This window comes from Brassica napus, chromosome C8 (assembly GCF_020379485.1).
Source record: "Brassica napus cultivar Da-Ae chromosome C8, Da-Ae, whole genome shotgun sequence".
Taxonomy (NCBI): Eukaryota; Viridiplantae; Streptophyta; class Magnoliopsida; order Brassicales; family Brassicaceae; genus Brassica; species Brassica napus.
In genome coordinates this window covers 26,178,766-26,191,325 of record NC_063451.1, presented here as the reverse complement: position 1 = coordinate 26,191,325, position 12,560 = coordinate 26,178,766, and the positions used below count along the sequence as shown (strand labels likewise).

General features: G+C 38.8%; 1 protein-coding gene across 1 annotated transcript; it reads right to left on the bottom strand.

Moving 5' to 3' along the window:
* Window positions 1-5,059: 5,059 nt before the first annotated feature.
* On the bottom strand, window positions 5,060-5,668 carry LOC125591945. Its single transcript, XM_048766877.1, has 3 exons — window positions 5,407-5,668; window positions 5,182-5,295; window positions 5,060-5,073 (listed from the first exon to the last, which is right to left on the bottom strand). The coding sequence occupies exons 1-3, from the start codon at window positions 5,666-5,668 to the stop codon at window positions 5,060-5,062; spliced, it is 390 nt and encodes a 129-aa protein (XP_048622834.1).
* Window positions 5,669-12,560: the final 6,892 nt, after the last annotated feature.

Sequence of the window (12,560 nt, the reverse complement as noted above, 5' to 3'; positions counted from 1 at the left end):
CTGTAAAAGTAAAACTATGTGTTTTAACTTCAAATAGTCAAGAAAAATAGATTAAGTAATCGAAAAGATCAAGTTTCAAATTAAGTCAAATAAAAGATAAAATCAAGTAATAAACCAAATCAAATAATTTACAAGTATTAATTTTTTTTTGCAGGTACTTGATACATCGAGTACTTGTTCAGAACAAGTCAAATACAAGTAACAAATACAACTACTTGAACAAACCAAGTCGGGTAACAAGTACCTAAAAAATACCGGGTACTTGACCCGTGCCCAGGCCTAAACTGAGTTGGTTTTGAATCTTACGCAAAACAAAAGAAGGATTAGTATGAATTATCGTTTGTTCTTGCTCAATGCGTAACTACTGTACGCTTATGTACTACCCACAGTTATATCCATTAATTGCGGATAGTAATTATGTCCATCAATATTAGACATACATTAAGATTGTCTACCATGTAATCAACGAAAAAGTACTAAAGATGATGAAACACTTAACTATATACTCCCTCTGGTTCTAATCCTAAGTAGTTTTGCTTAAAAGCACGAATATTTAGAAAATTGTTATTTAAAAGAATATATCATTTAACCAATTAATTCAACCAATTATTAAAAACCTAACATTATTTCATTGGTCACACAATATCCAATAAATGAAAAAGATGCATTTAAATATGTAAACTATTTATATTGTGAAACAAACTCTTTTTGCTAAAATTACTTACATTTAGAAACGGAGGAAGTATGTATCACTTACTCCCTCTGTATCATTTTAGTTGGTGTTTAAGGTTTTTATATAAAGATTAAGAAAGTACAAAGTAGTTTATCTTGGTTACATAAAAATAACATTAAATAAAATAAGTTTAACCAATAAGAAAAAATACAATATTTTATAATTGGTCACAACTTTTTAATGACATTAAATTTTATCTAGAATAATGAGAACATCGTATAATATGAAACAAAATTAAAATCCCTAAACACTACTTAAAGTGATACGGAGGAAGTATATACGTATTCATATTAATTTTTTTAATTATGTACCATTTAGTTCCATGTAACAATATACTACTACGGAAACATAGATAATTGTTGTAAACGAATGGGAAATTTTTCTGTGTATTATTAATGAACAATAGAGGTTCCTTATATAAGGATTACAAAGTATAGAAAAAAAAGAAATTATCCAAAACCTAATACAACATGAAATAGGAAAAGATCTAAAACAGATAAATGGAAATCGTCCTAAGACTAAAGTCGGCCAAGAGCCGACTCTCTCTCCTCCGGACGACCGCCTCTCTCTCTCCTCCTTTGGCCACGGATTGGGCCTTGTCTTGGTCATTGGTTATGGGCCATCCACTCTAATGATTTATAACACTCCTCCTTGGATGTCATAACCATATGGGTTTGTATCATGCACTACGTTGCCTCATTAAAACCTCTCTAGGAAAACCAAAAACCCAAGGTGGGAAAAAATGGAAACCGTAGACAGGAAAAAGAGTACAACACATGACACTCCCCCTGATGAAGGCATCACTGAAGATCCTTCAACTGGCGCATTCCTATCTGATGAACCAGCTTCCTGAACGTTGAGGTTGGCAAAGACTTAGTGAACAGATCGGCCGAATTATCACTGGACCGTACCTGAACCACTTCAACTTCTTTAGCCTTCTGCAGGTCGTGGATGAAGAAGAACTTGGGCAAGATGTGTTTCGTTCTATCTCCCTTAACGTATCCATCTTTGAGCTGAGCTATACAAGCTGCATTGTCCTCATAGATGATCGTTGGTTCTTCCTTTTCTTTTCCCACGGCCAGGCCACTCTCTTTAAGGATATGGCCGGTCATGTTCCTCAACCACACAAGCTCTCGGCTTGCTTCATACATGGCTATGATCTAGGCATGATTAGATGATGTTGCCACTAAGGTTTGTTTTGTGGACCGCCAACTTACTGCAGCCCCACTGTGTATAAACACATAATATGTCTGAGATCTAGCATTGTGTGGGTCAGATAAGTACCCAGCATCTGCATACCCGACCAAGCTATCTCATGGTCGGCTCATATAGAACAATCCGAGGCCGGTTGTTCCTTGCAGATATCTGAACAGATGTTTTATTTCGTTCCAGTGCCTAAGTGTTGGACATGAACTGAATCTAGACAGTAAACTCACGGCAAAACTGATGTCCGGTCTAGTATGACTAGCCAAGTACATTAAGGCTCCAATGGCACTTAGATAAGACACTTCCGGCCCGAGCATTTCCTCGTCCGGCTTCTTTGGTCCGAATGGGTCCTTTTCAAGGTCTAAGGACCTCATGACCATAGGACTTGACAAGGAATGAGCCTTGTCCATATTAAAGTGCTTGAGTATCTTTTATGTATATGTCTTTTGATGCACAAGGATTCCATTATCCACATACTCAAATTGCAGTCCCAAACAGAACTTAGTTTTTCCTAAGTCTTTCATTTTGAATTCTTTCTTTAGACATTCGACCGTTTGGGAAATCTCTCCAGGGGTTCCAATTACATTCAGGTCGTCCACATAGACAGACATAATCACGAAGCCCTTGCTGTCAAATCTCTTTATAAAAATACATGGACTTATTGGATCGTTCTTATAACCTTCTTTCATTAGGTACTCTGATAATCGGTTGTACCACATTCGACCTGATTGTTTCAAACCGTACAAGGCTTTATTCAGCTTAATACAATGTTGTTCTCGAGAACCTTTCTTATCTTTGAGCTCAATACCCTCTGGAACTCTCATATGAATTTTATTATCCAGTGGACCGTACAGATACGCAGTTACTACATCCATTAGGCGCAGATCAAGCTTCTCTTTCACGGCCAGACTGATCAAGTATCGTAATGTAGTTGCATCCACCACAGGGGAATAAGTTTCCTCATAATCTATTCCTGGTCTCTGTGAGAATCCTTGTGCTACAAGCCGTGCTTTGTATCTCACTACTTCTCCTTTCTCATTTCTCTTTCTCACAAAGACCCATTTGTATCCCACTAGTTTGACATCTCTATGTGTCACGGTTATAGGGCCAAAAACGCCTCTTTTCTTTAATGATTCTAACTCCACGTTTATAGCTTCTTTCCATTTAATCCAATCTGATCTTTGCATGCATTCATATATGGATGTGGGTTCTAGATCCTCATCTTTTTCCATGATCTCAAGTGCTACTTTATAAGCAAAAATATCATCGACGTTGATATCATTTATGTTCCATTTCGTTCCAGACATTATATAGTTTATAGAGATCTCTTGATTGTCCGGCCCTGTTGTCCCATGAAGTTTGGCGTCCCGAACCCCATCATTTGGAACGGTCGGATCATTTGGTATGGCCGGCTCACTTGGCACAACCGTCTGGGTCGGCTTGGCCGGTCCATTAATGTTCTGAACGGTTTCCTTGATGCTCTCGGATCCAGCACCTCTCTTGGACTTCTGAGGCTGTTTATCTTTGGAACCAATAGGTCTACCACGTTTGAGACGTTTTTTAGACTCTGTAGCCACTTGACCTTGTCCCTTCTGGACATCTATTCGTATTGGTGCATTACAAGCCGGGATATACGATTTTGTCACTCTATTTGGGTCAGCAAATGAATCTGGCAATTGATTAGCTAGCTTTTGAAGATGTATAATCTTTTGGACTTCCATATCACATTCTTTAGTCCGAGGATCTTGCCAAGATATTGATGGTCGAGACCATTCGATTTCTTTGCTCAACCGGCCGTTATCTCCCCCTAAGGTCGGATATGTGGACTCATCAAATTGTGAGTCTGCGTATCTGGCCTTAAAAAAATCACGTGTTGTTGGCTCAAGATACTTTATAATGCTTGGGGAGTCATATCCTACGTATATTCCCATCCTCCTTTGTGGTCCCATTTTCGTTCTCTGTGGTGGAGCAATTGGAACGTAGACGGGACATCCAAATGTTTTGATGTGGGACACGTCTGGCTCATGACCCGTGAGTAACTGGGATGGTGAATATCTATTCTCACTAGATGGCCTGATGCGAATCAGTTCTGCTGCATGTAATACGGCATGTCCCCACGCTGATACCGGGAGCTGAGACCGCATGAGCAATGGTCTGGCTATCAGCTGGATACGTTTAATGAATGACTCGGCCAAGCCGGTCTGTGTATGTACATGTGCCATGGAGTGTTCTACACTTACCCCCATGGACATACAATAGTCATTAAACGTCTGGGACGTAAACTCACCAGCATTGTCTAGACGTATAGTCTATAAAGGAAAGTCTGGAAAGTGTGCTCTCAGTCTTATTATCTGAGCAAACAGGCGTGCAAATGCCAAGTTCCGTGTGGACAGTAGACAGACATGCGACCATCTAGTCGATGCATCAATCAGGACCATGAAATACCGAAACGTCCCACTAGGTGGGTGTATTGGTCCACATATGTCTCCCTGTATCCTTTCTAGAAAATTTATGATCTCTTTATTAACTTTGGCTGGTGACGGCCTAGTTATGAGTTTCCCTTGTTCACATGCTGCACATGTGAGATTGTATGGGACAACTCCTTTGAACGTGTGCCCTTGTGAGTTTATCATCAACTTTCGCATCATGTTAGTATCGGGATGGCCAAGCCGGTTATGCCATAAGGTGAAATTGTCGCAGACATTAGCCTCGATCATACTGACCTTTGCATAGTATAGGCCAGTAGACATTGCAGGTAAGGTTTCTAGGATCCTTTTATAGCCTTTGGTGATCGAAATTATGTTAAGGAATTCTTTATTTCCTTCTTCCCATGTTTCAAGATGGAAACCGTTCAATCTTATGTCTTTGAAACTCAATAGGCTCCTTTTAGAGCTTGGGGAATACAAGGCATTTTTAATCTCTAGATGAGTGCCCTTAGGCATCAATACATAAGCCTGGCCGTGACCTTCAATCAGGCCGGCTACACCTACAATGGTGTGTACGTTTGCTCTTTGCATTGTGAGATTTAAGAAATATCTTTTATCTCTAAGTATTGTATGACTTGTGCCACTATCCACTACGAGTATGCTCATCTCGTCATTCATTTCTATAAATAAGATTTCATTTCTCAGAGACTTCAAAAGTTTCATTTATTAAAGTTGAAGAACACCAAAAGAATAAAAACACCAAATCAATCATAAAGCAATAAAACAAGTCGTATCGAAAATTTTAGTCTTTGAGACAATCAGAAGTCTCAAAGTCCATAAGGTCGTCATTAGCAACATCGGATTCTTTATCAGCCTCATATCCGGAATCATGGACCATATGAGCCTCCGGGTTCTTGTCCTTAAGAATTTCTTGGTAGAGCTCACATAAGTGCTTAGGAGTTCTACAATTCTTGGCCCAATGGTTGCTCATCCCACATCTGTGACAAACGGATTTGGTCGAGTAAGACGGTTTGGATATACCGCCTCGACCTCGGCCATAACTGTCTCGGCCACGGCCGGGATTGGAACCACGACCACGGTTATTGTGGTTTCCTTTCCGGCCGGCCAAGTACCTATCTCGACCGTTCGAGTAATTGTCACGGTTTCTGTATCCACCACGGCCTTTGCCATGTGATCTCTTATCATTCTGGATGTAATTGCACTCGTTGGGATTTTTCTTTTCAACTTCATTGGACTTTGGTAATGGGGCAGATCCGACAGGTCTAGCTTCACTGTTCTTCATCAGGAGCTCATTGTTTGCCTCGGCCAGTAGCAGGCACGAGATCAGATCAGTGTATGTGGCGAAGCCTTTCATTCGGTACTGCTGCTGCAGAATTATGTTTGAGGAATGAAACGTAGAGAATGTTTTCTCGAGTAACTCTTCTTCGGTTACTACTTCACCACAAAGTCTCAGCATCGAGACCGTCTTGAATAAGACCGAATTGTACTCATCCACTGACTTATAATCCATGAATCTTAGATTCTTCCAGTCATTTCTAGCCTTTGGGAGTAACACCGTTTTCTGGTGATCATATCTATGCTGTAAAGCATCCCAAAGCTCTAGTGGATTTTCCATCGTAATGTACTGATCTTTTAGACCTTCAATGAGGTGATGGCGTATAATACTTATAGCCCTGTACCGATTCTTATCGGTCTCATTGTTGCCCTTGATGATTGTATCACCAAGTCCTTTTGACCTTAAGCTGATCTTTGTATCTAGCGCCCACTGCAAGTAGTTATCTCCGGAGAGATTAAGGGCTGCGTAGTCTCTATTTGAGATTTTCGACATCTGAATCACATCATTATTTCAATTTAGGTTCACAATGTGATCATGTGGCCGCATGGTATAACAAGCTCGGCCACAAACTTGTCTTACGCATCTATGAGAAAACAATCAATCTAATCGACCATGGTGCGAACAAACAAGCCACACGGCCATGTAGTCAAGCAATAGGACCGGACATGTAAAACTAATTGACCATGGTGCGAACAATCCTAATATTTGATTCTACATGTTCCAGAGAGATTAAGGCCACACGGCCATATGTATTTTCAATGCAATCAGATTCGAATTCGTATGTTTCTACATGCTGGTCGATTTTATTAAACAATACACATGCAATTCAATTCAGATTTATATGTAATGCAAACAACCTTAGCAATTTAATTTATGAATTTAGGGTTTTAACTTTAAAACTAAGGCTGCCGGTTTTAATTAAAGGTTTCAAGGCCTTTAGGATTCAAGTTCTAGATTAGATTACTTCAATCAATCTAACAATCCTAAAACCTCAAATCAACAAAAACAATTCAATCAATTAAAATCGAAATCAGTCCTTTAGGGTTTAGGGTTTCGATTCCAAAATTTAGGGTTTCTCAAAATCAAATCAGGAACAATCAATTTAAGTTCTAAGGAATCGATTTCTATATTTCTAGTTTAAAAAGATTGTCGATTTTAATCTTGTAGGTTTTAGGGTTTTGATCAAGATCAAAGTTTCCATAATTATGGATTAGGGTTTCTGATCAATCTAGGTTCTCAGATTAAGTTATACCTTTGTTTTGTAGGGGATTTAGAACCGGACCACCTTTAGAGAGAGAGAGGACGAACGGATGCAATCGGGTCGCGAAACGGGACGATCGCGGGCTGGAGGCGTCTCGGCTGCGAGCTGCGCGGAGATCGGGTCGTCTCGGGTGCGATCGCGTCTTCGGGTGTTGATCGCGAGCTGGACGGTTCTTCTGAGCTGAGAACGTGATCTGAGAATGTCTAGGATTCAAGAGGGATCTTCTGAGTTCTTGGATGAACTAAGAACATGATTAGGGTTTTAGGTGTGGTCGCCGGTTTTGGCTTTTAGGGTTGAGAGGTTTCGATTTGTCTCAGGGATCTAGAGACGATCGTGCTGATAACGTGTTGTAAACGAATGGGGAATTTTTCTGTGTATTATTAATGAACAATAGATGTTCCTTATATAAGGATTACAAAGTATAGGAAAAAGGAAATTATCCAAAACCTAATACAACATGAAATAGGAAAAGATCTAAAACAGATAAATAGAAATTGTCCTAAGACTAAAGTCGGCCAAGAGCCGACTCTCTCTCCTCCGGACGACCGCCTCTCTCTCTTCTCCTTTGGCCACGGATTGGGCTTTGTCTTGGTCATTGGTTATGGGCTATCCAATGATTTATAACAATAATGATAATTTGGTGGAAATAGATTAAGGAGGGCGTGCATGGGTCCCCAACATACGCATTCCAGCATGCACTGCTAATATACCCAGCCGCGCGTGCCAATTAATAACTGTTTTATTGTTTTTTTCTTTTGTAAACTTGTTTTATTGTATGCATATGCTAATGAATACACTTTTATGCACTCTTGCTACATCAACGCCATTTAAAAATACATTTTTATGCCACAGAAGTTTCATTTATCCGTAGAATTGTTTCAGTAGAGTGGTTCATAACTCATAAAATTTATTGTTTTCGATACATATTTATAGTTCTGGGCATAATATCCGTAACCCGAAATCCGAACCAAACCCGAACCGAAAAACTCGATCCGTATCCGGTCCGAAATGTAAAAAATATTCGATTGGGTCTTGTAAGGTGGTACAAAACATATCCGAACCCGAAGTGTTATTAACCGAACTCGAACGGATAACCCGAAAAATCGAAAAACCCGAAAAATCGGAAAAAAATATCCGAATAAACCGATCTGATGTCCAAAATAATATACAATATAATTATATGAAACATGAATATATACTTCAAATATCTAATTTCATATTTATTTTGATATGTTATCTAACAATAAGTATTTAAAATTTAAATAACTACCTTAAATATTTAATTATATATAAATAAATATATATTTCTTATGTTTTACATTTAAATTTTAGATTTTATTTCGGGTATATCCGAACCGATCCGATATAACCCGAATCCGAATGATATATGATTACTTTATGGGTTCTATGATGTGATACAAAACCGATCAGAACCCGATGTGTTATATCCGAACCCGATCTGTACTTGCAAATTTACTAGAATGGGACCTAGGAGGTGTTATAAAAGAGAACCGAAATCCAAAAAACCCGATCCAAACGCCAAAGGATACCCAAACGTCTAGGCCTACATATTTATAAAAGAAAAAAAAATATCAAAGAGTATTGACAGAAGGAACAAATAGGGAAGAGAGCAAATAGAAAAATAACTTTAAGAATCAACAATAACAAATTAAAAAGTAAAGTATTTGGAAATCCTCTTTTTGTCTCTTAAAATATACTAGAATGTTAAAAAAAAAAAAAAAAGAGAACACAAACTAACAGAAAGTAAAACAACAAGAAGAAGAACACATAATTGTAACTGTCTTTATCATAAGGAACATAGGAAACACAAGACTTCCCTTTATTTTGGCTATATACATATTTTCACACACAAAAACATACAATGTTTCAGGCTTTGTATTGCTGCTTGGGAACACTTCCTCTCCAGTCTCCCCCCTCCCCCCATTTTTTTTCCTTTATGACCTACTTATATAAATTTGATTTCATGTATTACTAAGATGAGATTGTTTTTTTTGTAGAGCTAATAATAATAACATAATACATATTAAATTGTATACAGAGTGCTAATGTGTTTTTCCTTCAGTGAGATTTATAGAAAATAATACAATAGAGACAAAGAAAGCAGAGCATCCTAAGGTCCAAACTAAGGATAAAATCTAATATTAGGATATGGCCCCTGTTTACGCATTATTTTACTGTCATAAAACTGACGTTCTAACGGATTTTTAGGATAGTTTGAATTTCATAGTCCAGAAAATTAGATTCAAGAAGCAAAGTACATACAACATAAAATTAAATAAAAATATGCTGTCACATTAATTAACGAGACACTGATACTAAGTAATTTCTTATCCTGTGTCAGCAAGATAATTTTGAACAAGCTTATTCTAATCTAATAGGTGGTCAAGGAAGAACTGTGCATACTCATTTTCTCCAGCCCATGGACCAAAATAAAAAGCATCTTACTTAGATTTTGCTTAGTCACTTTATGTCAGTGTGCTTTTGTGATTGTCATTTTTTTTGGTTCCTTAATATTGCTGGAGGTTAAAGAAGACAAAGAAACAAAAACATGAACATTTCATCACTACCCAAAGTATTTATAAACACAAAACACATATAAACACTTAGAATATTACTTAAAGACCCGACAATTCCATAAACTCCTTTTAATACTCGCTCTCCTCTAGTTCTCTCTATTTCTTTTATTGACATAAGACCCTAAGACGACAATGAGAATGTTCTTGATTCGTTATTTGGGTGGAGATGAATAAATTTCGCTTCAATAGCTTTGAAAATGGTGAGGGTTTGAGAATATTATAAAAATCTTAAGATTTTTGTCTTTTTTTGTTCACTTAATCTTTTGATGGGAGGTGTGTTCGTGTTGAGGAAACCCAGAAACGACCATAAATGCCGTCGTTTTGATCGATGCAAGACAATGAGACAAACAGAAGCAAAGTTGTTCTCAGAAGAAACAAGAATGAGAACAAGAGAAAGAAGACGAGGACGAAGAAGAAGAATAAGAGGAAGCTTCTTCTCAGACGTGATCCTTTTGTTTCGTCCTTGTTTCTCCAACATTCTCTTCCTCTATCTTCTTCTCTTGTCTTCATCTTCTTCCTCCGTCTTGTCGTCGGAAACAGAGCATCTCTCACTGAGAAACCAAACTCTCCGGCCACTCGAGGAGCTTAATAAGCTCAAAGCCATTAAGCAGCATCTCAGAAAGATCAATAAACCTTCTGTCAAAACAATTTACGTAAGTGAAATTTATAAAAAAAACACTCTTCTTACACCGTTTCTTGTTTTTATGCTCTGTTTCAGAAACACATTGACACGTTTTTTTCTCTTCCTTCTCTGTTTTCTGAGTCATGGTCCCATTGTTGTTGCAGAGTTTTTTTTTTTTTTTTTTTTTTTTTTTTTTTTGAATTTCATCGATTACCTCTCTCTCTCCAAACGAGACATTGTTTCAAAAAGTTAGTACAAGTAAAAAATGAAAAACTTAAACAAAGACAGCAGCGCTGGTAAGGAAGCTAAATGAAACCCATTCGCAGCATCAAAAGGAGTTGAACGACCTACGGTTGGAAATATCGGAACCAATGTTGAAGATATGTAACGCTGTCTGTAGAGATGGATTGAGTGGTAGGCCGAAGAAGATAATCTTTTCTGTCCATACCAAGAAGTTTTGCTCTTAGGATTAAATGCAGCTCTTTCAGTAAAGAATTAACAGACCTAGAGACAGAATTATGGATTCTTGAGTTTCTCTCTTTCCAAAGGAGATATACCACTGCCTGAAAAATTATCTTAAAAATAATCTTGAGCTTTGCATCGGCAGAAACAGACCTGAACCATATAAGGCAGTGTTCAAATGTACTTGGAGGTGAATGCGGGGCAGTAGCAAACGCTCTGTTCCAGAAATCCAGTGAAAACATGCACGTGAAAAATAGATGCTCCCGACGTTCATCAGCAGAATCACACAGGGGGCAAACAGAAGAGACCTGAATTCCCCACCTTCTCAGCTTATCACGGGTTGGCATTCTATCACGAGCAGCTACCCAAGTGATAAAAGAATGTTTTGGAATGTTACGTTGGAACCAAACCGATGAATACCAATCAACAGCCGGAGGAGTTGGATGAAGGGTATTCCAAGTCATAGATGATAAGAAGACAGTAGAAGGCGTGTTAGGGGTATTACGCCATAAGTAAATGTCTGGTAGAGAAGAGTTCAGATCAGCAGGCATCTCGGGCAGACATGCGCGCAGCAGGAGTAAGATGGGATGTCTACCTCTAGGAACAGACCAGGCACCCTTTGAAGCAGCTTGATTAACCGTAAGCTCAATGGATAATCCAGAAACTCTCGAACCATTAGCCCCTGTAAGGTGTATCAGAGGTCCAAGACCGGTCCAATTATCATGCCAAAAAGAAGCCAAATTCCCCGAGCGAACTTGGCATATCAAGAAAGGCCTCGCCAAATCTCTAAGTTTAACCAACCTTCTCCATATCCAAGAACCTATTCCCGTGAAGTCTGTGGTCCAAAAAGGTCTCCCTTCAATTACATAAGATTTTACCCACGCCACCCAAAGAGATCCCGTTCCAGCAAATAAGAGCCAAATGAGCTTTAAAGAGAAGACCTGATTAGCATACTGCAGTCTTCTCAAGCCAAGTCCTCCAACCTTTTTAGGGGTGCATACTGAATCCCATGAAACCTTAGCACTCCTAGCTGAAGATGAAGCACCACTCCATAGATAAGCATTGCAAATTTGCTCTAGACAATCAATACACCCCTGTGGTAAAGGAAACACAGCAGCCCAAAAATTGAAGATACTATATAAGACTGACTTTATCAGCTCAAGTCTTCCCGCGAAGGAGAGATGTCTATTTGTCCAAGAAGAAATCCTCTTAATAACCTTGTCAATCAATGGCTGATAGTCGCGTCGATTCATCTTATTCGGTATCAAAGGCAACCCCAAGTATTTTACCGGTAGAGAACCGGAAGCTAGACCAAACCTGTCAGCCATCTGCTTTAAAATTTCTGCATTCCCACCATCCAGAAACAAAGACGATTTGGCCAAATTCAACCCCAGCCCAGAGTTAAGATAAAAGGATTGAAGTATTCTGAGAATTCCCTCCAATGAATCTGAGTCGCCATTAAAAAATATCAGCATATCATCAGCGAAGCTTAAATGAGTCACTAAGGGATCAATAGCTTTGGGATGGGGAATGAACTAGTGAGCTAAGGCAGCACGATCCAGTTGCTTTGACAGCAGATCCATCACAATAACAAATAGGGAAGAAGAAATGAGATCTCCCTGTCGAAGCCCTTTCTTTCCCGGGAAAAAACCAGCCAATTCTCCATTCAACGCTATCGAATAGTGAGGAGATGAGACACATACCCGAACCCAATTCCGAAGATTTTGAGGTAGTTCAAGGGCCTCCAAGACATTAAACAGAAACCTCCAATCTACATTGTCGTAAGCTTTTGTAATATCAATTTGCAAACAACCTCTAGTAACAGTCCCTTCCTTATTAAAGTCTGAGACGAGCTCCGAAGCTAACAGGACGTTCTCACTGAGGATTCTGCCTTTA